The sequence below is a fragment of the Mirounga leonina genome, unplaced genomic scaffold, assembly GCF_011800145.1.
Source record: "Mirounga leonina isolate KUSES-001 unplaced genomic scaffold, KU_Mleo_1.0 Mir_168, whole genome shotgun sequence".
NCBI lineage: Eukaryota > Metazoa > Chordata > Mammalia > Carnivora > Phocidae > Mirounga > Mirounga leonina.
The window spans coordinates 18,939,173-18,966,844 of NW_023270426.1; the positions used below are offsets into that span (position 1 = coordinate 18,939,173).

Consider the following 27,672-nt stretch of genomic DNA (forward strand, 5'->3'; position numbering starts at 1 on the left):
AGCCACCTCTTCCCATGAGTTGGTAGGTACCTGAGGCCTATGATTTGATTCTCACTCATCTCTTAAAAAAAGATGAGTGTGTGTGGCAGTGGCCATAAAGACGGCATAAACTTTAGAAAGAAATAAGGAAATAAGGGCGCCTAGGTGGCTCAGTCGGTGAAGTGTATGCCTTCGGCTCGAGTCATGATCTCAAGGTCCTGGGATCGAGCCCTGAGTCGGGCTCCCTGCTTAGCAGGGAGTCTGCTTATCCCTCTCCCTGTGCCCCTCCCCCCTTCTCATGCTCTCTTTCTCTCAAATAAATAAAATCTTAAAAAAAAAGAAATAAGGCTGGTTTGCCTCAGTGCGGGGAGGGGAAAAGACCATAAAACAGAATCAGACTTGAAAATACATTATTGAAAAGTCCAAATTGTAAAATTCACTACCGGCAATTATTACAACAACATAAAAAAAAAAAAAAAAAAAAAGGCATTTTTAACAAAAAGTTTGACATTCAAAAAGTGAAAATAAAAAAAGAGGGCATGATTTATAAATACATAAATATCCATGCACACTTTTACAATGATAGCTACTGGAAGAATGAGACCTTTTAAAACTCCAAACTAGACAAGATTGTCATTCCAACTGCCTCTTTCCTACATGTTGGAAATACCAGGAATCTTAAGAGAGCTGCTGTGGTCCATGTCACATTCATCCCAGCCTCCTTCCTAAGCCTGTAGCTGATGCTGGAAAATGTGATGAATCTTCTGCCTCAGCTTTGATGCTGGGGGAAAAAAAAGAAAAGGTTATTTAGCTATGTAGTCCAGCAAATCTAATTTATAAATTAAAATACAGCATGAAGGGTGCCTGGGTGGCTCAGTCAATTAAGTTTCTGCCTTCCACTAAGGTCATGGTGCTGGAGTCCCAGGACTGAGTCCTACATGGGGCTCCCTGCTCAGTGGGGAGTCTGCTTCTTCCTCTCCCTCTGCCTCTCCCCCGGCTTGTGTGCTCTCTCTCGCTCTCTCAAATAAATAAAATCTTTTACAAAATAAAATACAGCAGTAATACAATATTTATCTACCTAGATGGAAAGTAGACTCAAATTATTATTTTAGTACATACAGAAAATTCAACAAAACATTGAACATGCCATCTATTTGGGACCTAGAGCCTAATTTTTTTGTCTTGACACCTGTGATCTATAAATGCTGACAATTTAAAGTAATAACAGAAACACCTGAAATATAACTTTCTTCATGGCATGCTCTTCAGTGAAGGGTTCTAAAAGCAGAATCACACAACACTCTTCTAAATTAAAATCAGTTGAATCCAGGTAGTAATTCACAAGATTTCACATTGACTCAGGATATTTAGGAGATGTGAAGGTTATGTATTCCTGGATTTCACACTATTAGAAACTGTAAATGCATGTCTTCAAATAGTGGCGAACTGAAGCAGATATATTCTTTCTGGGTGCTCTCTAGCACCTTTGGTAAATTTAAACTTAGCTTTAGACAACTTTTAAGCTGGGTGCGAAGAAATCATGTTGGCTGTCACCTTGTATTTGAATGGATTTCCTTAACATTTAGCAGTGCAAGTGAATCAATCTGAGAGTCTTTTTAGTAATAAGAGTTTTCAAGGTATGACCTATTTCCTAGCTAAGCCTGTCACTCCAGTCTTTTTGAGGAATGAAACAGCAAAATTCCTCAGGAAAAGCAAAATATAACAAGTCTTTCCCCTTTTGGGAGAATGCAGTATCACCTAAAGAAACCATCATTGGGGCACCTGGGTGGCTCAGTTGGTTGAGCAGCTGCCTTCAGCTCGGGTCATGGTCTCGGGCTCCTGGGATCGAGCCCCGCATCAGGCTCCCTGCTCGGCGGAGAGCCTGCTTCTCCCTCTCCCTCTGCCTGCCACTCTGCCTACTTGTGCTATCTCTCTGTCAAATAAATAAATAAATAATATCTTTAAAAAAAAAAAAAAAAAAGAAAGAAACCATCATTACTCCAAAGGAAAAGAAAATCCCCTAAGCCATCTTTCCAATTTCCCATAGAACAGACCAAGACTATGGCAGCCAAGAAGCTGCCACAGCCCGGGCTGCTGCAAGTACGGTCTTTGACACAAGGTGTTGGCATGTGATGTACTCATCCTGAGCACCGGGCAACAGTCTGGCCTGGGGGGTCAGAATCAGCTTTTCTGGCTTTTTCTCTCTCTAGTGGATAAAGGGGAAAAGGTAGCTCCATTCATCTGACAGGCTGAATTTGTTTTAATACTTCCAAATACTTGCCGCTTTAAAATCACATCTCCTTTCACCACAGGAGTGGCTTTTCCATTACCTTAGAGCTTGCCAAGATTGGACATAATGCACAGAAAAGCACTTCTTCAAAGGCAAGTATGCTTGTTTTCCTACCTTCTCGTTCACATTTCAAATCCAGTCACCTTCCGTACTGCCATTTTCCTTCTTGGATAAAAATGTTCTTAGGAATAATGGGCCAAGAAATTAAGTTGACAAATTCTTTCTGTGAGCCAATAATGAGAGCTTCCTCGTTAATCACTCCTCTTTCTCCTTAAGACAACGGCTTGGAAATATTACCTCTGACAGTGCTAGTAATGACACCCTTCCTGAGTGAGCTGCTGCCCTTTGTAAATTACTGCTCGCTAATGGATAAAGCTGGTCTGCCACAAAGGCTGCTAGTAGCTGCCTAGGGATGACTGTTAGATCCCTGAGATTGTTTGCTCAGTATATTTGTATTTGAATCCGAAGAAAAATCATACACTGCAACTGTGTGATAAATACCACCTGTCAGAGAACAATGCTCATTTCTTTTCTCAGACCAAAAAAATAAGAGTTGGATAGACCACAGAGATGTATCTGCCTCAAAACTGCAGTATATAATTTTTTTAAATCTTACTTTATTTTTTTTAAAGATTTTATTTATTTATTTGAGAGACAGAGAGAGAGAATGAGCATGGGGAGGGGCAGAGGGGGAGAGAAAAGCAAACTCCCCACCAAGGGCTCGATCCCAGGACCCTGAGATCATGACCTGAGCCAAAGGTGGACACTTCACCAACTGAGCCAGCCAGACGCCTCTTAAATCTTACTCTAAAGAAATTATGTCCTAAGTTACCTTCACTGTCCAGTCTCAAGATGCCAACAATGCCAGGTGATTCATTTCTACTTGCTAGCTAGCTTTAAAACCCACCTAAACTCTAATTTCAGAGCTCAGGATCTATTCTAGGCAGAACTACGACACTTTCAGGTGCATGGCTCAATATCAGGGGTTTTTTGTTTGTTTGTTTGTTTGGTATGTGGCCTAGCCATGTTGCTTAATGTTTGCCAGCCTCTATTACACGCAAAAACTTCAGGCAAGAGACAAAAGAACTGCTGGGAAGTCCCCATGACTCTTTCCAGTGGCTTCCCAGGGTGGCCTTCAATAGAGAAGGGACGGCCTTCAACACCACTCAAGTCTATCATAGCACACACATCCGAAGAGTCCTTCTCAGGATCGAAGTATCCAGAAGTCTTAAAAACTGGCAAAACTCTGCATACCCTTTAAGGATCTCACTTCTCAGGGTTAACTGAGTTTCATTTTCAGTGGTATCAATAGTCTAAAACTTGGCTACTAAGAAAACTTACGTTTTATTGAAAGGAAGCCGGAACACACACAATCCGCAAGTGCTCTAGAAGTAGAGGCTCCCCGCAGGCTTCTTCCAGGTAGCTAGGTGAGTGTGACTAGTCTGATGGCAGAGCTGCTTTCAGGGATACCAGGTTTGTGCCTGAGGACTCTTCTCTGGAGGCTGACACTGGGCAATGACAGTGTCAGAAATGAACATCCCAGGACAGAGGACTCCTATACTGTGGAGGTTCAAGACCCCTTCACAGTATTAACAGATTAGAGAAACGCCCTGGCCCAACACACACATGTAGTTCTTCACACTGGTGTATGGACATGCTTATCAATTACAAAAGCTCCCTTGGTCTGTGACCCAAACATCGTGAAGGGTTCTGATCTCTAATAGTCCAGAAGACTATGACTACATATAAGACAGAGAAGTATAGGGGCGCCTGGGTGGCTCAGTTGGCTAAGCACCTGCCTTCAGCTCAGGTCATGATCTCAGAGTCCTGGGATCAAACTCCACATTGGGTTCCCTGCTTCTCCCTCGCCCTCTGCCCCTCCTTCTTGCTCATTCTCTCTCTCACACAAATAAATAAAAATCTTAAAAAAAAAAAAAAAAAGAAGTATAACAAAATTGACTTGAAAAAAGTTTTAAGGACGGCAAAATACCTCTTGGGAGTAAAAAGCAAGGAAAGAACCTGCCACACGCAGTTAGGAAGTAAAAGCTGATCCTACTCCTGCCTAGGGGGGTGCACTCAGGCAGCCAGCAACTATCTAGCTGCCCCATGACTGAGCCCCAGGAACCTCACCACTATGGGACACTGATGAACTGCCCAGAGATTTTTTTTTTTAAGTATTATATGAGACAATCCAAAAAGTCACAAACTTCCAATTTCTGACCCCAGATTCAGATTTTAAAAGAGTATTTTTTTTTAGCAAAACTATTTGAAATCAAGTGGGGTATGCTGTTTGAGACTGAAGTACTTTCTGGGAAGCTGAAGTTTTGATTAGTTCCTTGATACCCACACAGAAGGGAACCTCTTTATATGCCCTGCCTCCCAAAACAAAACCCAACAAGGATGAGGTAAGGGCTTACCTGTATTTCTGAGAATAGAAATAAAACGGACTTGCAGCCTTTTACTCTATTGCTTTCGTCAATTTTGTAAGCATTTTCTAAGCTGCTCTTAGGTAAGCCTATACTAGGTTTTGGAGACAGAAGGACTAAAACTTTGGGCACCATCTCTTCCCTTGAAAAGCTTACAATCTTCTAAAATAGACCTGGTAGAGTGCCGAAGAAACAAACTTTGGGAGAGAGGAAGCAATTAATTTTGCTGCCTGAAAAGGCCCAGGCAAATGAGAAAAAGCATGTCTTGGGGTGCCTGGGTGGCTCATTCGGTTAAGTGTCGGACTTCAGCTCAGCTTCATGATCTCAGGGTCAGGGGATGGAGCCCCACATCGAGCTCCGCACTCAACAGGGAGTCTGCTGGAGATTCTCTTCTCCCTCTCCCTCTGCCCTCCCCTGCTCCACTGCCCCACTAGTGCTGCTCTCTAAAATAAATACATCTTAAAAAAAAGAAGAAGCATGTCTTAGGGGATTCTGAACAACAACTGGGATGCCCAGCCCATCACCTGAGCTTCTTTCTCCCACACTCTCCAGGGCCCCAGCACAAGGACCCAGATACAAGGCTCCCCAGGCAATAGCTCACCATGTAAAGTCTGCAACCTCATATCAGACTAAGCCCTACAGAGTTGACACCTGTGATCTATAAATGCTGACAATTTAAAGTGATAACAGAACAGCTATATGTGGGTATTATTCTATCTACATTTCCATCAGCAAGTCAGATGGGCCAAACCAATCTGGTTAGACCCTCACCCGTTGGGGTAAAGATGAGTTAATGTTACCAACAAGATTTTTTAATAAGTGGAAAGCTGTAGCATTCTAGCCAACATTTTCTTAAAAATTAAGCAAAAAGCTCAAAACTTCATAAAGGAAGTTTAGAGGTTAAATTTATGAATTACTCCACCAACAATGTGTAATTTAGTTGTTATCTAGTTATGAAAAGGCTTATACCAATTACAGAGAAATGAAAGTGAAAAGGCACTTAAGTGTCCACAGATGAATGGATAAAGAAGATGTGCTGTTATACATAATGGAATACTACTCAGCGATAATAAAAAAAAAAAGATCTTGACATTTGCTACATGGTTGGGCCTAGAGTGCATTACACTAAGTGAAATAAGACAGATGAATTTCACTTATTATGTGGAATCTAAAAAAAACAACAAACAAAACCAGGTTCATAGATTCAGGAAACACTGTTGGTTACCAGGTGGGGGGTGGGTCACAGAGGTGAAGGGCATTTAAGACGTCCAAACTTCCGATTATAAAATAAACTAAGTCATAAGGATGTGATGTACAGCACAGAGAATACAGTCAGTAATACTGTGACAGCTTTGTATGGTGAATGATGGATAACTAGATAATAAGTAGAGATTATTTTGTAACGTATAAAAACATTATGATGTGCACCTGAAACGAATAGGATATTGTATGTCAATTATACTTCAGTAACAAATTTAAAAAAAATTTTTTTAAGATTTTATTTGACAGAGAGAGAGAGAGCACAAGCAGAGGGAGCGGCCGGCAGAGGGAGAAGCAGACTTCCCGCCGTGCAAGAAGCCCGATGTGGGACTCGATCCCAGGACACTGAGCCACCCAGGCGTCCTAAATTTTTAAACATTTTTAATGAGGGGCGCCTGGGTGGCTTGGTCGTTGGGCGCCTGCCTTCGGCTCGGGTCATGGTCCCAGGATCCTGGGATCGAGTCCCGAGACAGGTTCCCTGCTCGGCAGGGAGCCTGCAGGGAGCCTGCTTTTCCCCCTCCCACTCCCCCTGCTTGTGTTCCCTCTCTTGCTCGCTCTCTCTGTCAAATAAATAAATTTAAAAAAAAAATCTTAAAAAAATTTTTTTTTAATCAAAGGGCTTAGATCCTTGGGGAGTAAACAATATACTCTAACACATCAACATAAAAGCAGGGGCCATTAATGCTATACCATTTCAAATGCACTTAGAAACCCTGTTTACCTTTTTCATTAATTCACTCCTGGTAGTAAACTGTGGCAGGTCTTCCACTTCAATTCCATCAGCCATTTCCATCACTTTGTCTAAAAGGTCTTTGTTGTAACTGCACAATAAAAAGTAGTAAGATAAAAACCGTGGAGAAATTACTTGTCACTATGGGTTAATGAGAAATTGCAAGTAGCCCAACTCAGCATTCTGATGTGATACTACAGGGGAAATGGACACATGCTCAGCGGCAGGTTAGGAAACCTTCTGGCTTGTGGATTCAGAAGCGACTGTAGGAATGCAAATAGAGCAGGCGTTTCAAGATTTACAAAACAAAAAAGATTTACAAAAATAGAGGCAATGTACATCTGGCAGTACATATTCATGGATACAGTATGAGGACCAAAATGTTTTATTTTTTAAACACACGGAATGTTGGTCTAATGTAAATAACATCATTTGTTCATTTTTCCAATTTTCTGACATTTTCCTAGTCTTGGAGCCCATTAACCAGGATTTCTCAGGGGCACCCAGAAAACAGAGGAAAAGCCTTTGGCACTGCTCCTCCAAATCCTGCTCTAACCCCAACAAACCAAGTGGCTAAGGGCTGGCGGAAGCATATGACTGGAGTCCGAGAGCCAAAACGGGCCCAGAAACCAGGCCTAAGACAAGTCATCTTACTATCCTAGCACAATTTCAAGACACTAAAATAAAAGGATGTGGGAGCTTCAAGATTTGACACCTTCTTCCTTGAGGGCGTACAAGGGGCGCCTTATCCAGCACTTCAACAACAGCCCCTTGAAGTCATCTGTTATTTTCCTAACAGGAAAGGCAGAGAGGCAAAAGAGTCCAGCAGGCTGGGGAGTGGGGAGAAAAAGCCAAAGGCCACAGATCACATCCTGCCATAAACGGTAAAATCCACAATCCTGCCAGAAGACATATGGCCCTCTCTCAGCTCCTTCATATGTAAAATGGGGATCTCAGTTTCTGTGTCTGCACGTTTGCCATGTGGGTGGAAGGAGCCAAGACACTTACAATGCACTCCGCAAAGGCGATGGTTTAAACTAATAGTATTAATACAGATGACAATGGCATTTTAGCGCCCACCATAGATTGAGCTCTTGCTAAATAGCCTGTGCTAGGTGCATTTTTTTTTTTCTCTCTTTAATATTGTAGTCTTCACAACTCGTTTTCCAAATGAGGAAATTGAGGCTCTGAGAGGTTAAATGTCTTTCCAAGGAGCTGGCTAGCGTGGGAATCAGCCATAGGCCGGGCCAGTGCGGCGGGAGGTTGGGGGCGGGGTCAGCACTGGGCAGGGGTCGGCCCTAGGGGAGGGCAGCGGGTCTGAAGGCAGGGGACAGGGTCAGCCAGCCCGCAGGGGTCCGCACCTGCAACCCAGGAAGAGGTGGTTGGCCCACACCATGGAGAGGGACAGCAGCTGGTCCAGGCGGCCGCCGCCATCGGGCGGGTCGCGGTAGTCGGGCAAGTGGCGCAGAATGAATTCCATGCGAGCCTTCCATTGCTTCTCGCTCTCCGAGTAGGAGCGGAACTGCTCCGCGAAGTCGGCCGCCTGCCGCACCCCCGAAACTAGCTCCTCCACCGCGGCGGCCGCCTCGCCACCCACCATGGCGCCCTCCGCCGCCGAAGGCCGCACCCGCCCGCCGCCTTCCCGACTCGCACCGCGCCACGTCCTGGCGGCTAGAGGGCCCCCTGCGGCGCGCGACTGCTCCGGAGGACCGACCTGGAGCGCCCTCGCCGGGAGCGGCGGCCTCACCGGCTCGGGCCCCTCAGACCTCCACAGCCTGCCGCGCCTGGCGTGCGTCTACGCGGGGGCCGCTGAGGCCATTCTCAGTCGACCCCGCGGGGAACCGGTAGGGAAACTGAGGCCCCCAAGCACAAAGACGGAGTGCCCCTCTCCCATTCGGCAGCTGGGTGCCAGCCAGAGCTGTGCTGTGTCCTTGCCCTGGGGGCTCCCCGGGCCCCTGGCCGCACACGCATGCCCTCAGTTCTGAGGGCTTTATATGTGTAGCTGCTCCGGGTCTGTCTTTGATTAATTCCCAGTTGTGGCCCGCCTTCCTGGAGCTAGCCATCCGTCCAATTAAATACCTGCCAGGCTTTTTGCTAGATGCTGGGGATGCAAGAGAGCAAACTCAGATCCCTGGACTAATGAACTTTGCCGTCTACTGGGGGAGGCAAACATTGGTGAAAGAATTGCTTGAGTGAACAATTTCAGCGTTGGCAGATGTTAATGAGAGGCCCAGAGTGTTAGGAGCATGAACAAGCAAGGGACCTGATCCAGACTTGGAGATCAGGGAAATGATGCTGGAGAGCCAAGGGATGAATAGGAGTTAACCACTTAAAGAGACATAGGCCATGGCAAGACACAGCCTGGCCTGGTAAGAGAACGCCAAGATCTGTGGGACAGGGTCCTAGAGCGGAGGAGATGAGGTTGCAAAGATCAGCAAGAATAGTAGGCCATGGTAGGGACTGTGGTCTAGATCCTAAGAAGAATGCGAGTGTCTGAAGGATTTTAACCAGAGCAGAGACACCCCTGTTTCCAAAAGATGTTGGAAGGAGCCAGAATAGATGTGTCCACATGAGATGAGCAAGTGAGACTGGCATAACTCTGCTGGCCATTCAAGGGACAGGGAGCAGATCCACAGAGAGAAGAGCTTACTTGTAAGTGGTGAATTTCCCATCCCTGGAAGCATTCAAGTATAGTACTTGGGAAATCACTTGAGCCCCCATCAGCCTTGAGAGGTTATTGACCTAAGATGATGCCCCTTCATCCCTCATCACTTGTGGGGAGAGGTATAGAGCCTGCCCTAGAGTTCATGATCCTGGTCTCCAGCGTAGTATATTGTGAATAGGATCCAGGGACAGATTCTGATGGGATGTCAGGACCCCAGCAGACAGAAACCCCATCCAAAATGGAAATACCAGGCAGTATAATGAGAAGACTGTGCCTGCAGACCCAGCACCAGGCTCACTAAAGTCCCATTAAGGTTAACAATAAGGAGGCATGCCACTCTCACCCTGGCAAGCAAGGAGAATGTGAACAGTCACAGCTTCTCCACAGCAATCAGGAATAGGTGCCCACAGCTGGGGCTCTCAAAATTGAGTGCAGATCACACTCCTTGAGGGACTTGTTGAAATAGCAATTCCTGGGCCTATCACTGGATGCTCAGAATCAAGGTTCCAAGTATTCCATCTGCCACTGACCAAACTTTGAAAATCATTGATGAGGCTTCTCTGAACCAAATTCTTGGTCACCTGCTGTACAGTTGAGAAGCTGGCCCCGAAATAGGAACCCAGGGTTTGTTATCAGCAGCTGTAGCTACACAGCTAACTTGGCCAATGGGGTGGGAAAAAGCTAGGGGTCATCCAGCAACGAGCTTATTTACCTACATACCAATATATTCAAACATGCATGCAAGGTATAAGAACCTAAAAGTGCACAAATAGGTATTATTAAAAATAATATGATACTGTTATATTATTCTTTCAAAATGCGAAATTGTCTAAAAATGTTAGTATTAACATTTTACAGGACCCTGTGGCAAGTCCAATTCTTGTCCAGGTTATTATTTCTAATTTGTTTTTATGATTCAGATTCCTTAGAATGGAGTACTTATATAAACAAGAATCAATTTTCCTACCTCATCTTTTTTTTTTTAAGATTTATTTATTTATTTTAGAGAAAGAGCACAAGCGAGCAGGGGAGGGGCAGAGGGAGAGGGAGAGAGAATCTCAAGCAGACTCCCCCCTGAGCATGGAGCCTCACATGGGCCTCGATTTCATGACCCTGAGATCATGACCTGAGCCAAAATCAAGAGTTAGAGGCTTAACAGACTGAGCCACCCAGGTGCCCCTCTACCTCATCTTTTTTTTTTTTTTTTTAAGATTTTATCTATTTATTTGACAGAGAGGGAGAACACAAACAGCAGGAGTAGCAGGCAGAGGGAGAGAAAGAAGCAGGCTTCCTACCAAGCAGAGAACCTGATGTGGGGCTCGATCCCAGGACCCCAGCATCATGACCTGAGCCGAAGTCAGTGCTTAATCACCTGAGCCACCCAGGTACCCCTACCTCATCTTTTTTTTTTTATCTTTATTGGGATATAATTCACATACCATAAAATTCACCCATTTAAAGTATGTAATTCAGGCACCTGGGTGGCTCAGTTGCTTCTCCTTCTGACCTTCCCCCCTCTCATGTGCTCTCTCTCTCATTCTTTCTCTCTCAAATGAATAAATAAAATCTTTAAAAAAAATAATGAAGTATATAATTCAGGGGTGCCTGGATGGCTCAGTCATTAAGCGTCTGCCTTCGGCTCAGGTCCTGATCCTAGGGTCCTGGGATCGAGCTGCACGTCGGGCTCCCTGCTCAGTGGGAAGCCTGCTTCTCCCTCTCCCACTCCCCCTGCTTGTGTTCCCTCTCTCGCTGTGTCTCTCTCTCTGTCAAATAAATAAATAAAATCTTAAAAAAAAAAAAAGTATATAATTCAATGGTTTTAGTATAGTCACAGATTTGTGCAACTATCAACACAAGCTGAAAATAGAACATTTCATCACCCCCAAAAGAAACCCCATACCCTTTAGCAGTTACTTTCCATTCCCTCCAGCACCTGGCAACCACTAATCTACTTTTTGTCTCTATGGGTTTCCTATTCTGCATGTGTAACATAAATGGAATCATATAGTATGTAGTCTTTTGTGTCTAGCGCTTTCACTTATACCATGTTTTCAAGGTTCATCCACGTTGTACCTTGTGTCAGCTCTTCATTCCTTTTTGTGGTTGAAAAACACCCCATTAGGGCGCCTGGGTGGCTCAGTTGGTTAAGCGACTGCCTTCGGCTCAGGTCATGATCCTGGAGTCCCCGGATCGAGTCCCGCATCGGGCTTCTTGCTCAGCAGGGAGTCTGCTTCTCCCTCTGACCCTCCCCCATCTCATCCTCTCTCTCTTTCTCTCTCTCAAATAAATAAATAAATAAATAAATAAATAAATAAATAAATAAATAAATAAATCTAAAAAAAAAAAAGAAAAACACGCCATTATATGGATATGGCACATTCTGTTTATCCATTCACCATTTGATGGACATCTGGGTTGTTTCTACATTTTGGCTCTTATGAATAATGCTTCTGTGAACATTCATGTACACGTTTTTGTGTGACATCCGTTTTCAATTGTCTTGGATATATACTGGATTGCTGGGTCTATGTTTAACCCTTTGAAGACCTGGCAGATTGTTTGCCACAGTGTCTGCACCATTCTAAACACTCACCACCAATGTATGAGGGTTCCAGCTTCTCCACATCCCTGCCATCAATTACTATTTTCCCTTTTTTTTTATTATAGTCATTTTAGCGAGTACAGAGTTATATCTCATTGTGGTTTTGTATCTCCCTAAAACTAATGATATTGAGCATCTTTCATGTGGTTATTGGCCATTTGTCTATCTTCTTTGGAGAAATGTCTATTCAGATACTTTGCCATTAAGAGAAAAAAAAAAACATTATTTTTAGAGCAGTTTTATTTATTTATTTATTTTTAAAGATTTATTTATTTGACAGAGAGAGACACAGCAAGAGAGGGAACACAAGCTGGGGGAGTGGGAGAGGGAGAAGCAGGCTTCCCGCTGAGCAGGGAGCCCGATGCGGGGCTCGATCCCAAGACCCTGGGACCATGACCCAAGCCAAAGGCAGACACTTAACCGACTGAGCCACCCAGGCGCCCTAGAGCAGTTTTAGGTTTGCGGCAAAATTGAGCAGAAAGTGCAGTTTCCATCTCCCTCATCCCTCCCCTCCCTCCAACTATCAATATCTAGCACCAGAATGGGACATTTGTGACATTGACACATCATTATCGTCCAAAGTCCATAGTTTACATTAGGGTTTATTCTTAGAGTTGTATGTTCTCTGGATTTTGATGAATGTGTAAGGACATGTATCCACCATTATAGCAACATACAGAAGAGTTTGCTGCCCTAAAAATCCTGTCTTTTGAAGAGCAAAATTTTAAATTTTGATGAAATACAAATTTATTTCTTCTGAGTCATGCTTTTTGGTCTAAGAAACTTTGCCTAACCCAATGACATGAACATTTTCTGTTTTCTTCTGGAAGTTTTAGGTTTTACATTTAGATACATGATTCATTTCAAGTTAATTTTTGTATATGATGCAAGGTATGGGCTGTCAAGAAGGAAAAAGGATATAAGATCTCACCCTACTTGTAAGCTAACAAGTTACCTACCGTGCCACAGTTTCAGTGGCTGCTGGTAAAAGACATAGCCTCCTACATAGAGACAAAGACCTTTATGACCCACAGCATTGGGAGCAGCACGGGCCTCAGGTTTATGTTGGTTCCCCTTGTCCACAAGTTCCACAGGAGCTATGCCAAAGGGTCAGGCGGATGAAGTACAAACGGTACACACAGTGGGTTTGTATCACAGCTGAGGAACACTAAGCTTAGGGAACAGCAGTCTTTTTTTTTTTTTTTTAAAGATTTTATTTATTTATTTGAGACAGAGAGAATGAGAGAGACAGAGAGCACATGAGAGGGGGGAGGGTCAGAGGGAGAAGCGGGCTCCCTGCCGAGCAGGGAGCCCGATGCGGGACTCGATCCCGGGACTCCAGAATCATGACCTGAGCCGAAGGCAGTCGCTCAACCAACTGAGCCACCCAGGCGCCCGGGAACAGCAGTCTTTTTATAAAGGACTGCAAGCAGACCTGCCCAACCTTCGGCCCAGAACAATGCATAACCTTTTTAATCTGTACAGTAAACAAACCTGCCCTTTACTCTGAAGGTGGACACTATCTCTAAGCTGTCTCATAGACAAACGTCCTTAAAAAGACAGCCTGCAACAAAAGGGCAGTTAGAGTCTAACTCTTAAGATGTGCAGATGAATGAGAGACCCACTGAGAATTATGAGAATTGTCTTCCAACAAAAGTTGAAATTCTTTTTTTTTTTTTTTGCATATGGTCATCTAATTGGTCCAGTACAATTTGTTGAAAGGACTATCTTTTTTCCATTCAATTACCTTAATATCCTTGTCAAAAATCAGTTGACCGGGGCGCCCGGGTGGCTTAGTCATTAAGCGTCCGCCTTCGCCTCGGGTCATGATCCCAGGGTCCTGGGATCGAGTCCCACATCGGGCTCCCTGCTCAGCGGGGAGTCTACTTCTCCCTCTCCTTCTGCCTGCCACTCTGCCTACTTGTGCTCTCTCTAATCTCTCAGTCAAATAAATAAAATCTTAAAAAAAAAAAAAATCAGTTGACCATATTTGTGTGAGTCTATTTCCGGACTCTCTATTCTGTGTCATTGATCTCTGTGTCTATCTTTTTACTAATACTATACTGTCTTGATAAGGGTGACTCAGGAGTTAGCAAACTTTTTCTGTAAAGGGTGGGCTACATATAATTCCTGTTGCATATTTTTCTTTGTTTCTTTTTCCAACTATTTAAAAATGTAAAAAACATTTGTATCTTGTGGGCTTTACAAAAACAGGCTGCAGGCTAGATTTTGCTCATGGGCAATAACGTGCCAACCCGAGCTGTAGCTTTATAATAAGTCTTAAGATCAAATTGTTTCAGTCCTCCAATGGTGTTCTTTTCCAAAATTGTTTTGGCTATTTTATTTCTTTATATATATTTATATAATATATATATTTAAATTTATATGTATATATATAAGTTCATTTATTTATTTATTTAAGTAATCTCTACACCCAACATAGGGCTTGAACTCACAACCCTGAGATCAAGAGTCACATGCTCTTTTATTTTTTCTTTTTTTAAAGATTTTATTTCTTTGACAGAGAGAGACACAGCGAGAGAGGGAACACAAGCAGGAGGAGTGGGAGAGGGAGAAGCAGGCTTCCCGCTGAGCAGGGAGTCCAGTGCGGGGCTTGATCACAGGACCCTGGGATCATGACCTGAGCTGAGGGCAGACGCTTAACAACTGAGCCACCCAGGCGCCCCGAGTCACATGCTCTTCTGACTGAGCCAGCCAGGAGCCCCTTTTGGCTATTTTAGTCTGTTGCATTTTAATACAGATTTGAGCATTAGCTTGTCAGTTTCTAGAAAAACAGGCTGCTGGGTTTTTAATTGGGGTTGTATTGAATCTATAGATTGATTTAGGGAAAATTAACATCTTAATATTGAATCTTGGAATCCATAAACATGGTATATCTCCCCATTTATTTAGGTCTTATTGTTGTTGTGTATTTAAAAACCCAGTGAAACATTAGATTAATATACATATTTACTACTTCATTTGTTCTTCATTCCTTCTCTATCTCTTACCTTCCATGTGGTATCATTTTTCTTCTACCTGAAAAATATTGTTAGTATTTTCCTTAGTAAAAACCTGCTGGTGACAAGCTCACTTTTTGTTAATCTGAAAGTGACGTTATTTTGCCCTCTGTATTACTTATATGGCTGCATAACAAGTTTCTCCAAAACCTAATGATTTAAAAAAAAATAAACATTTATTATCTAACAACCTGTATAAAACAGGAATTCAGGGGGCGCCCGCACTTGGTGCATTTGGTTAAGTGTCAGACTCTTGGTTTAGGCTCAGGTCGTGATCTCAGGGTTGTGAGGTCAAGCCCCTCATCGGGCTCTGTACTCAGCAAGGAGTCTGCTTAAGTTTCTCTCTCCCTCTCCCTCTGCCCACCCCTGCCCCTCTTATGCACACACGTAGGCACACACACACTCTCTCTCTCTATCTGTCTCTCAAATAAATACATAAATAATTTTTAAAAAACAACAACAGGAGCACCTGGGTGGCCCGATCAGTTAGATGTCTGCCTTTGGCTTGGGTCATGGTCCCAGGGTCCTGGGATTGAGCCCCCCATCGGCTCCCTGCTCAGTGGGGAGCCTGCTTCTCCCACTCCCGCTGCTTGTGCTCTCTCTCTGTGTCAAATAAATAAATAAAATCTTTAAAAAATAAAAAATAAAAATAATAAAAAATTAAAAAAACAACAGCAGGAATTCAGGAGTGGCTTAGCTCTTTTTTTTTTTTTTATTTTATTCTTATGTTAATCCCCATACATTACATCATTAGTTTTAGATGAAGTGTTCCATGATTCATTGTTTGTGCATAACACCCAGTGCTCCATGCAGAATGTGCCCTCCTCAATACCCATCACCAGGCTAACCCATCCTCCCACCCCCCTCCCCTCTAGAACCCTCAGTTTGTTTTTCAGAGTCCATCGTCTCTCATGGTTCGTCTACCCCTCCGATTGCCCCGCTTCATTCTTCCCCTCCCGCTACCTTCTTCTTCTTCTTCTTTTTTTTTTTCTTAACATATATTGCATTATTTGTTTCAGAGGTACAGATCTGAGATTCAAGTCTTGCACAATTCACAGTGCTTACCAGAGCACACACCCTCCCCAGTGTCCATCACCCAGTCACCCCATCCCTCCCACCCCACCCCCCACTCCAACAACACTCAGTTAGGAGTGGCTTAGCTCTTGAGCTAAGTATCGTTCTGGCTCAAGGTCTCTGATGGTGTTTCAGTACATTTGTTAGCTGAGGCATCATTTATGTGAAGCCTTGTTAGGGCTAGAGGAGCCACCCCTTAGATGGCTATTTTCTGCAGATCTTGGTTCTCACTACATGCACCTGTCCACAGGGCTGCTTGTGTGTCCTCCCTCACAGGGCAGGGGTCTCTCTTCAGAGTGAGTGAACCAAGAAAGAGCAGGGCAGAAGCCTCAATATTTTTTATAACATGGACTCATAGGTCACATACCATCACTTGTAACTTACTCTGTTCATTAGAAGTAAGTCACTAAGCCCAGTACACAATTGAGGCAAGAGAATTAGGCTCCATCTTTTTTTTTTTTAAACCAACATTTTATCTATTTATTTTGATGGAGAGAGAGAGAGAGAGAGAACACAAGCAGGGGGAGTGGGAGAGGGAGAAGCAGGCTTCCCACTGAGCAAGGAGCCTGATGCAGACCTCGATTCCAGGACCCTGGGACCATGATCTGAGCTGAAGGCAGACGCTTAACGACTGAGCCACCCAGGCATCCCAGGTTCCATCTTTTGAATGGAGTGTCAAAGAATTTGTGAACGTATTTGAAAGCCACCACACTTTTCTCTTTCATCACCTTCTTCCTCTTCCTCCTCCCTCTGCTCCTCTTCTTTCCTCCTTCTCCTCAGATTATCTTCTAGAACCTTCCTCAACAGTTCTATTGATTGTGGCCGTGAACCTTAAGAGAATTCTAGAAGATACTCTAGAAAATTATCTAAAATGTTTCTCTTCCGTTTCTTTTTTAAGATTTTATTTGTTTGACAGAGAGAGCGAGCGAGTGCGTGCCTGCGCGTGCACACAAGCAGGGAGAGTGGGAGAGGGAGAAGCAGGCTCCATACTGAGCTCTCTTCAGTTTATTTTACCACAATTTTATTTCTTGTGTCTACATTGCATTGGTTACTACGTCTAACATATCCTAAATATCTGAGTCTCTGTTAAGTAAATTGTTGCTTTTCTGCTGTGAAAAAAAACCATACTTTTTCGTTTTAAGGAAATATCCATTGATTCCCATTTTGCTGAGTGTCTTGTTTTTAATCAAGAATAAATATTTAGGGGCACCCGGGTGGCTCAGTCGTTAAGCGTCTGCCTTTGGTTCAGGTCATGGTCCCAGGGTCCTGGGATCGAGCCCCGCATCAGGCCCCCTGCTCAGCGGGAAGCCTGCTTCTCCCTCTCCTACTCCCCCTGCTTGTGTTCCCTCTCTTCCTGTGTCTCTGTCAAATAAATAAAATCTTTATTAAAAAAAAAGACTACGTATTTAATTTTATCAAATCCATTTCCAGTACCTATAAACACAATCATATAATTTTTTATATTTAGAACTAGTAATATGATGATTTATATTAGTAGATCTTCTAATATTGAACTTCATTTCCATTTCTAGAATAAACTCCATTTGGTCAGAATTTATTATTCTTCCAATATGCTTTTTTTTTTCTTTTTTAAGATCTTATTTATTTATTTGACAGAGAGAGAAACACAGCGAGAAAGGGAACACAAGCAGGGGCAGAGGGAGAGGGAGAAGCAGGCCTCCCACAGAGCAGGAAGCCTGATGCGGGGCTCGATCCCAGGACCCCAGGATCATGACCTGAGCTGAAGGCAGATGCCCAACGACTGAGGCACCCAGGTGCCCCTCCAATGTGCTTTTGGATTCTACTTGCTAAAATTTTATTTAGGGTTGCCTGGGTGGCTCAGTCGGTTAAGCATCTGCCTTCAGCTCAGATCATGATCCCAGGGTTCTGGGATCGAGTTCTGCACTAGTCTTCCTGGGCCTGCTTCTACCTCTCCCTCTACCCCTCCCCACTGCTTGTTCCTTCTCTCTCTCTCTCAAATAAATAAATAAAATCTTAAAAATAAATTAATATTTTTGATTTAGGATTTTTGCACTGATATTTATAAATGACATTGTCCTACTTTTAAAAATTCTTATTATAGTTTGGTTTCAATGTACTTATATTTGCTTTATGAAAAGAAATTGTAAGTCTTTATTCTTTCCTAGATTATGGAGCATTTTATTTTATTTTTATTTAAATTTTTTAAAAGATTATTTATTTATTTATTCATTTGTCAGAGAGAGACAGAAAGAGAGAACACAAGCAGGGGGAACGGAAGGCAGAGGGAGAGGGAGAAGCAGGCTCCCCACTGAGCAAGGAGCCCGACGGGGGACTTAATCCCAGGGACTCGATCCCAGGACTCCGGGATCATGACTCGAGCGGAAGGCAGAAGCTTAACCAACTGATCTACCCAGGCGTCTCAATTAAGGAGCATTTTAAAAATCACTAGAATCATCTGATCTTTAAAGGTTAGTAGATTAGTAGAATTCACCTATAAAACAATGGTCCTGGAATTTTGGGGGTTTTTTGGGAAGGAGGGGTAAGCATTTGACAAATTTTGTCAAATTATTTTGACAAAATTATTTATTAAAATTACTTATTATCTTTTACAATATTATATCTGGATATATATGCATATTATTTTTATTCAAATTATTTTAACACATGCAATTTGTCTGTTTTGGTTTTCTGATAAAATTGTACATTTTTATAGATTTTAAAATTTATTTGCATAAAATTGTATAAGGTAGTCTCTTACAGGTTTTTTTTTTTTAATATTTGTTTATTTCAGAGAGAGAGAGAGCACAGGGATAGGGAGGGACAGAGGGAGGGAGAGACTTTTTTTTTAAAAGATTTTTGTTTATTCATTAGAGAAAGAGAGCACAAGTGGGGGGGCCAGGGTAGGGGTGGAGGGGTTGAGGGAGAAGCAGACTCTTAACCAACTCTTAACCTCATGAGAGAGGCCCAGGCATCCTCTCTCATGATTTTTTGTTTGTTTTTTATTTTCTAATGTTTGTGTGACTATTTCCCTCCCACTTGTAATTTTTTATTTTGGGTATTTGTACATTTTCTCTCTCTTTTTTTTTTTTTTGTTAAAGACTTTATTTATTTGAAAGAGAGTGAGAGAGAGTGAGATCATGAGAGTGGGGAGGTCAGAGGAAGAAGCAGACTCCCTGCTGATCAGGGAGCCTGATGCGGGGCTCGATCCCAGCACCCCTGGTTCATGACCTGAGCCGAAAGCAGACGCTCAACCAACTGAGCCACCCAAGCAACCCCTCTCTCTCTCTTTTTTTTTAAAGATTTAATTGATTTATTTGACAGATAGAGACACAGCGAGAGCGGGAACACAAGCATGGGGGAGTGTGAGAGGGAGAAGCAGGCTTCTCGCGGAGCAGGGAGCCCGATGAGGGGCTCGATCCCAGGACCCTGGGATCATGACCGGAGCCGAAGGCAGATGCTTAACGACTGAGCCACCCAGGCGCCCCTCCCTCTCTTTTTTTTAAGATTAATTTAGTTTATGGCTTACCTAATTCATTGAATTCTATTTTTTTCTTTTCTCAAGTTTTTATTTAAATTCCAGTTAGTTAACATAATTGAACTTCCTAAGAACAAACTTGTTTATTAGTAAGTTCCACTATAGTTTTGTTGTATTAACTGATTGTTTCTGTATTTATCTTTATTAATTTTTCCTTTTGCTTTCCTTTGGCTTATTTAAAAAATCTTTTCTAGGGGCGCCTGGGTGGCTCAGTCGGTTAAGCGACTGCCTTCGGCTCAGGTCATGATCCTGGAGTCCCGGGATCGAGTCCCGCATCGGGCTCCCTGCTCTGCGGGGAGTCTGCTTCTCCCTCTGACCCTCCCCCCTCTCATGTGCTCTCTCTCATTCTCTCTCTCTCTCAAATAAATAAATAAAATCTTAAAAAATAAATAAATAAATAAATAAAAAATCTTTTCTATGGGGCGCCTGGGTAGCTGGGCGCCTGGTTAAGCGTCTGCCTATAGCTCAGGTCATGATCCCAGGGTCCTGCATTCAAGTGCCACATCGGAGCCTGTTTCTCCCTCTGCCTGCCGCTCCCCCTGCTTGTGCTCTCTCTCACTCTCTCTCTCTGGCAAATAAATAAATAAAATCTTAAAAAAAAATCTTTTTCTAGCTTTTGAGCCAGTTTAATCCATTTTTTTTCTTTCATTTATGTTGATATAATTATTCAAGGTAATGAATATTTCTTTGAGTACTACTTTAGATGAACTCATAGATGCTTCTATATGGTATGTTCATTATTGTTGCTTTCTAGAAATTCTGCAGTTTTGAATTTATATTTTCCTTTTGATCATGGAGTTATTTAATATAGACCCCCCCCATATGTATCCAAAGAGAAGGACAATTTCTGTTTGTTTTCTGAATATGTTATAAATGTTCATGTTTGTTGTGTTGGTATTATAAGATGCTATCTGTATTATTTTTTACTGTGGGAATTTAATGAAGTTTGGTTTGTGGCCTAATATATAATCTTTTGTGTATATGCAAGTGTGTGTGTATGAATATTCCAGAGCACTTGAAAAGAAAGTATGTTCTCTATTCTCAGGGCACAATATTTGATGCATATCAATAACACCTACCTTTTGGATTGTCTTGTTTAGACTTCTAGATCATCATTTAATTTTGGCCACTGGATCTGTTTTGGATTGGAAAAGGTAAATCAAAGTCTTGTATAATTAGTGTGTCTCTGGCTAAATTTCCTTGTATCTCTACGATTTCCATTACATGAAAGTTCTTGCTCTATTATTTGGTGCATAGATATTCATAGCTTAAATTTTCATGATGAATTATAGTCTTTAGCATTAAAAAGTCCTTCTCTTTATCTTGGCTAAAGCTTTTGATCCTGAATTTTATGTTGTCAGATACTAAGCTTTTTAATGTTTGCAATTTTTTGGTACACCTTTCTTTGCCCATCCTTTCATTATTAACCTTTCTAGATCATTTTGTCTTAGATGTGTACCTACTCTAGAGTTGGACTGGACTTTGAATTCCATTTTGAAAACCGTTTTAAAAAATGAGTTAAGGGGCGCCTGGGTGGCTCAGTCGTTAAGCATCTGCCTTCGGATCAGGTCATGATCCCAGGGTCCTGGGATCGAGCCCCGCATCAGGCCCCCTGCTCAGCGGGAAGCCTGCTTCCCCTCTCCCACTCCCCCTGCTTGTGTTCCCTCTCTCACTGTGTCTCTCTGTCAAATAAATAAAATCTTTAAAAAAAAAAATGAGTTAAACTCATTTATATTTATTGAGATGACAGATGTATTTGTTCTCAGTTCTGTCATTATGTTGTGTTTTCCTAATGTATTTTTGTATTTCCCTTTCTTCTTAATGTAGTTTTGATATTTAGGAAGGTTTGTAATTTTGTTCTAGAAGTTACCTTTGTAAAATACGTTGATTCCCTACTATGAACACAAAAAAATTATCTTGTAATCCAATCCTTCATACAGTCAATAGTATTATCAGTCTTAGTGTTTATATTAAATATGCTTAAGCTTCTACTCGATTTGGAAATTTTAAATACTCTCCTTTGAATCTGTTGATTTGAGGCAATTAGTAAGCTCATTCTTATTCCTATCTTCTCTCTCTCCAGTGTTTTATTAGTAATGAGAAATTTCTGCATTATTAAGGCATGTAACATTTGCATTCTGATCTGTCACCCTGATCTCTATATTTGTTTTACTCTTACTTCTACAGTTAAATACATTCAGTGCTCAAGGAAGGGCCTTTTACCCTGATTTCATCAGGCTCGCCAAGTGGTGCTGTGACTGCTCTTTTATAGTTCTAGGAGGTTCTTTGGAAAGGGCTCATGAAAATAATATTCCCTGATTTCTTACAGGTTTTAAGACGTTTGTCTTTAAGCTTTATACTTGAAGATCAGTTTGGTGGGTAAAATTATTGGCCCATACTTTTCTTCCTTTGAGTGTCTTGCAGGTGTTGGTCTGCTGTTTGTGGTAGTGATTTTTTCCCTAGAAAACTGGTGGAGGAGTGGAGAGGTGGGACCAGGGGGGCTCTCAGTGTTACCCCAGTGATGGACCCCTGACGTGGCTTCTGTGGGAAGTCACCCCCTCTGGATTTCAGAGTTTGAGTGAGGAGAGCTTTTCTGTCCATCTGTCTCCCAGAATTTTTTACGGCCTTTGTTTCTAAGAGTACTTTTAAAAGTTTTTTTCTTCCCCTCTTTGGTGCTTTCCAAGACTTTCCACTGTTCCCAGCAATCTCGTTTTGTTCCATTTAGGTCTTGTACTTGTAGTTCTCTTTCGCTGTAGGATCCTCCCCTTCTGAAAGGCAATAATTGCTGGAGATTTCTGAACTCTCTGAGGCTGTATATCCCTTCCTCCCTCAAGGTTTTTCACCAGCTCTTCTGCTTTTTTTCGTCTTTGGCAACTCTCAACAACACTTTGGAGGTTGCATCATGTTTTCACCAAATACGTAGTTGGCAGGTTTGTTGTTATCCTTGTTGAGTGTGACAATTCAGAGCCAAGACGCTTCTGAGTTCCTAATGAAATGGAACGTTCTCTTTTTTTTTTAAGATTTTATTTATTTATTTGAGCGGGGTTGAGCACAACCAGGGGGGAGGGATGAAGGGAGAGGGAGAAGCAGACTCCCCGCTGAGTGGGAAGCCCGATGCTGGGCTCAATGTGGGGCTCAATCTGAGGACCCCGGGATCATGACCTGAGCTGAAGGCAGAGGCTTAACTGACTGAGCCACCCAGGTGCCCCACATTCTCCTATTTTTAAGTTTTGATAAAAAATTTTAATCAATGCCACTATGACTTATCCTTTCAACTGAACTTCTATGGACATGAGGAGGTTTATTTGTTTGTATTTTCTTCTGATGAACTTCTAGAAGGGACATTCCTGGTTTAAAAGAGCAGGCACACTTTTAAAGCTTTTGCTGTGTTTTGCCAAAGTACCCTGTAGATAGAAAGTCTGTACCTAAGTTTGTACCAGTCACAGACTTACTCTTTAAAGCTAGTGAATAGGGGCGCCTGGGTAGCTCAGCCGGTTAAGTGTCTGCCTTCGGCTCAGGTCATGATTTTCAGGTCCTGGGATTGAGGCCCTCCTAGGGCTCTGTACTCAGCATGGAGTTTGCTTGTCCCTCTCTCTCTGCTCCTCCCACCCCCTCCCCCCCTTTCGCTCCCTCTCTCTCAAATAAATGGATAGGTAAAATCTTTAAAAATAAATAAATAAATAAACTAGTGAATAGTTATTGCAATCACTGCTCCCACATTCTTGAATTCCCAGACTCTCCTGAGCAATCTCTTCCTTCTCTTTCTGCAGCCCCCTACTTGGTGACTGCTGCACTGAAGCCCCCAGCCTAGATTCCCTGGCACAGGGACAGGTGTCTGGAAAAACAGCAAGTCACTTACTATTAAGAGCACCCATAAGCTCTTCTGTTCTGATTTTGGTCTCAAAAAGGGAGGCCAAGGGGGCACCTGGGTAGCTCAGTCGTTGGGCGACTGCCTTCAGCTTGGGTCATGATCTCCGGGTCCTGGGATCGAGCCCTGCATCGGGCTCCCTGCCGGGCCAGAAGCCTGCTTCTCCCTCTCCCGCTCCCCCTGCTTCTGTTCCCTCTCTCACTGTCTCTCTCTCTCTATTAAATAAATAAATAAAATCTTTAAGAAAAAAAAAAGAGGGGTGGGAGGCCAAGCCAACAGTGAAAATGCCCCCTGGAAATGGCTCAAGGAGGCCTCCTAGGGGGTGGTCAGATGAGATCACAGAACCATGGACACCAGGGTTTCCTATTTCTTCCTACCACACAAGCTCAACAAGTAACCCAAATTCATAGTGGTGGTGTTAAGGGGAAAAAATTACCTATTTTCCCCTCTTTACCTGACAGAACTGTTAAATAGCCAAATGGACTGGAGAAGCGGTTTTATTCTTACCCATCCTGCCTTGGAAAACCTGAAAATTCAAGTGCATTAAAAATATCAAGTGCAGAGAGCTCTCAGAGCCCTTCAGGCGGGCTTCCCAGCATCTGTGAGGAAGGTTTTACCAGGCAAAGGCTGGGAAGCATTAAAAGCTTTGAAACCTTATGATCCAGGGCTGTTAAAGAAGTTTCTAAATTCTGAATATTCCTCTCCTCTGGCCTCTCCTGTATACTGACTTGCCAACAGCCCTGGGCTCCCACAAGAACAAATAATATGCAAAACTTTTTTTTAGTCTACTTATGATAATTACCTCAAATTAACATCACAAGGCAGTGGAAATTACATTCCCCAAAGGCTTCCTAGTGCAGGAAGTTACCGTGCAAAGGTAACTGCAAGATAGTAACGTGAAAATCAGGTTAGCTTCTGTTGTGCAAAAATTTTTCTGTTAATCCATTATTTATATTCATATAAGATGGTGTTTCTGTATCCAAATGCATGAATATTTTAATCTGTTGTAAATGTAAGCTTAAGGTTTTTTCCTATTGAATTAGACAAGTCTCTCTGCCAGAAACCATAAAGTTGTTGTTCTTAAAACAGCAATCTAGTGGCTGCTTTTACCTAACCAAATGAATGTTCAGCATTCAGATCACAGAAAGTTACAGTTCTTCCTATTTTGTACGCCTCGGGCCATACCAGGAGTTCAATCTGAGTGCCTTATTTTAAGCACACGTTGATGAACTAGTGCTCATAGGGAAGGAGCTGGAGACCAGGTGGTGGGGCAGCAGGGACACAATTGGACGGGCACTAGGACTGTCTTCAGATCTTTGAAGGACTATTTTGTAGAAGATAGCTCATTCTTCTTTGCTTTTCAAGGCAGGCATAGGGCCAAAGATTGAGAGCTATATGAAGTCAGATTTTATCTTTAAATAGAAAAACTTTAAACAATAATTGTTGTCTGAAAAATACAAAATAACTTCCTTGGGTTGAACTGAGCTCCCAGTCATCTCACATCTACAATAAATTTATGATTGAACAAGATACATAATTAAGTATTTTACAATTTAAAAAAATGTGGCCAAAGCAATTTTTTAGAAAGCCTTGAAAATGCTTAAGCAAAGCGAACTCTTTAGTCATTCTCACCACTAGTTTTGTAGACTAGGACCCTGTAGCTAATCATCTTAATCCCAGTCAGATTTCTGAAAACTCTTGCCTGCCTGGCCACCCTTGACATCTATGCACATAAGGAATAATTAATAGCAAAACAAAGAAAATGCTTTATATTTGTGTCCTTCCTCATTTTAAAATATCTGGGATTGTAGCTGATTCTCTATATACATTTATGTATTTCCAAATTATATATTTGCATATTCCAGAAATGATTTTAGCTTCCGGAGGACTCACATATCCTTAGGGTTACTTCTACTAACTCCAAAGACCACTTTCCCCAGCACAAAAGGAAGACAATGATTACATTCCTACCATTAGTCAGTGGTGGTAAACAATCTCCCCACAGTTCAAGAAAAAAATCCTCCTTTGAGAGTGAAACTCTTCAGTAAGCATACTGTAGACAAGATTAGGCATCTGTCTAAGAATTTATTGAAGAGATAGGTTTTTTGTGTGTTTTGTTTTTTATCTTTAAATAATTGCTACACCCAACCTGGGGCTTGAATTTACAAGAGTAAATTCTTGTAAAATCCTGAGATCAAGAGTCGCACACTCTACGGACTGAGCCAGCCAGGGACCCCAAGAGATAGTGTTTTTAAAAAAAGGAATAAGGGATGACATGTGGGTATGGGGTCCCACCCCTGAATTTAGCAAAATTAAGGTGATTTGTCATCCTGCCCTTGCCCCTCTTAGGGGAGAAAATGCTGCGGGAGTGATAGTGGTGACCTGCAGGAGCCTTGGGCCCAGCACCTGAGCCTTGTAGGACAAATGCAGGGAGGAGTTCCAGGTGTTGGGCCCTTGGGGGACCTCGCTGCCAGTCACAGGGCAAGAATGGCATCTCTTTAATACCCTCAAGAGACCGGCCAGGGACAGGTTGGCACCATGCTATTCTCATCTTGACTACACCACAAATCACTGCTCAGCATCTGACCAGGTAGTTTTTTCAGTTTCCATACATGTCCCCATCCCTGTGAATATAAATTGCAGGCGAACTTTCTGGTTCCACTATCTATTTAGCCAGAGGCCTAGCCTGTGGAAATAAGCAAAAGGAGAGCCCACATTTCAGAGCACCAGATTTAGCAAAATGAAAGTACTAGACACCTGGTTAAATTTGCATTTCAGATAAACAACAAATCATTTTTTATTTTTATTTTTTTTTAATAAGCTTTTTTTTTTTTTTTTTTTTTAAGATTTTATTTATTTATTTGAGAGAGAGAGAGAATGAGAGACGGAGAGCATGAGAGGGAGGAGGGTCAGAGGGAGAAGCAGACTCCCTGCCAAGCAGGGAGCCCGATGCGGGACTCGATCCCGGGACTCCAGGATCATGACCTGAGCTGAAGGCAGTCGCTTAACCAACTGAGCCACCCAGGCGCCCAACAAATCATTTTTTAGTGTAAGTATATCCCAAATGTGTTTTCTCTGGCAACCTCACCATATTTTCCAATCCATATGTAAGACTTTGAAAGAAAAAAAATGAATGAGTGCATGGATGAAGAGAATGATCAACAAGACAGAAAGAAATCACAGATGTAATTAATGAATATCTAACACGTTTTTGTCAATTTATAATATTTTCTTTAGATTTTTCTTTTAAAAATTGTTTTTTATTTTTATGACAATAATGTATACATGCAAAAATTCAAATAGTACTCAAGGCATAGGGTGAAAAATAGCAGTCCCCTGTCCCACTCAACCCAACCCCAGCCTGATAACCCAAAGGTACCCAGTTAAATAAACTATTTCAGCTGTTTCTCCCAGTTTTAACCTCCTCCATTTCTCTAGATAATACACTTATAGTGCTATTTTGTTGATTTGTCAATTTTAGACTTCTGTTTTCTTGCAATTATGGGAGATGAGGATTTACTTTTATTTTTTATTGATTTTTTTTTTTTAAGATTTTCTTTCTTTATTTAATTGACAGACACAGAGAGAGAGAGAGACAGTGAGAGAGGGAACACAAGTGGGAGAGGGAGAAGCGGGCTTCCCGCTGAGCGGAGAGCCCGATGCGGGCTCCATCCCAGGACCCTGGGATCATGACCTGAGCTGAAGGCAATCGCTTAACCAACTGAGCCACCCAGGTGCCTGAGGATTTACTTTTATCCATTGACATCTGCATCCTCCTTCTCTTTCCTCCAGCTTCCCAACACTGTTTATTACAATCTTTGGCTAAATCAATAATGTGTGTTTATGTTACTTTGGCTATGTAAATTTTCATGGTGTTGCATTTATTTACAGTTTATCTGTCATGGGCTTTTTTTTTTTTGTAGGTAGTAATTGCTTCATGTTTTTCATTAACTCAGTTTTTTAATGGACTTATTACTAATTCTTACAACTGTCTAATAGCCCCTCGACATAATTTTCTACCTGGGCATACCTGTCAGGTAATCTGACTATTTCTCACCTGAAGTTCTCTATCTTCTGGCTCAGAGGGGAGCTCTTGCCCCTGGGCCTTCCACCCCACTGTCATCAAGGCTCTCCTTCATCATCATCCTGGGCACCCCTTTGCTCTCTCCTGGACATGTCATCCTCATTTTTAGATTCTTCTTTTTTTTTAAGACTTTTTTTTTTTTTTAGAGAAAGAGGAG

At 42.3% G+C, this 27,672-nt stretch overlaps 1 protein-coding gene and 1 long non-coding RNA gene across 3 annotated transcripts in view; one reads left to right on the forward strand and one right to left on the reverse strand.

Annotated features, from left to right (window-relative positions):
• Nucleotides 1-372: 372 nt before the first annotated feature.
• On the reverse strand, nucleotides 373-8,321 carry CDKN2AIPNL (CDKN2A interacting protein N-terminal like). Of its 2 annotated transcripts, XR_004680878.1 has the most exons (4): nucleotides 8,047-8,321; nucleotides 6,677-6,776; nucleotides 3,611-3,777; nucleotides 373-760 (listed from the first exon to the last, which is right to left on the reverse strand). XR_004680878.1 is itself a non-coding variant. In XM_035014142.1 (3 exons), the coding sequence occupies exons 1-3, from the start codon at nucleotides 8,283-8,285 to the stop codon at nucleotides 749-751; spliced, it is 351 nt and encodes a 116-aa protein (XP_034870033.1). In that variant the 5' UTR covers nucleotides 8,286-8,321; the 3' UTR covers nucleotides 373-748. The 2 variants fall into 2 exon arrangements, 1 of the variants encoding a protein (XP_034870033.1); XM_035014142.1 differs by lacking the exon at nucleotides 3,611-3,777.
• Nucleotides 8,322-18,374: 10,053 nt separating this feature from the next.
• LOC118016647 overlaps nucleotides 18,375-27,672 on the forward strand; it is a 74,072-nt gene continuing 64,774 nt past the window's right edge. The window contains exons 1-2 of the long non-coding RNA XR_004680879.1: nucleotides 18,375-18,496; nucleotides 20,609-20,717. This is a non-coding gene — a long non-coding RNA (uncharacterized LOC118016647). The remainder of the gene's footprint in view (nucleotides 18,497-20,608; nucleotides 20,718-27,672) is intronic.

Bases quoted from the DNA above. Each gene is read 5' to 3' on its own strand.
- CDKN2AIPNL (XM_035014142.1), bottom strand. From the start codon at position 8,285: ATGGTGGGTGGCGAGGCGGCCGCCGCGGTGGAGGAGCTAGTTTCGGGG. The intron at 6,777-8,046 runs GTGCGGACCCCT...TTTATTGTGCAG, and splicing joins CACCTCTTCCTGGGTTGCAG to TTACAACAAAGACCTTTTAG.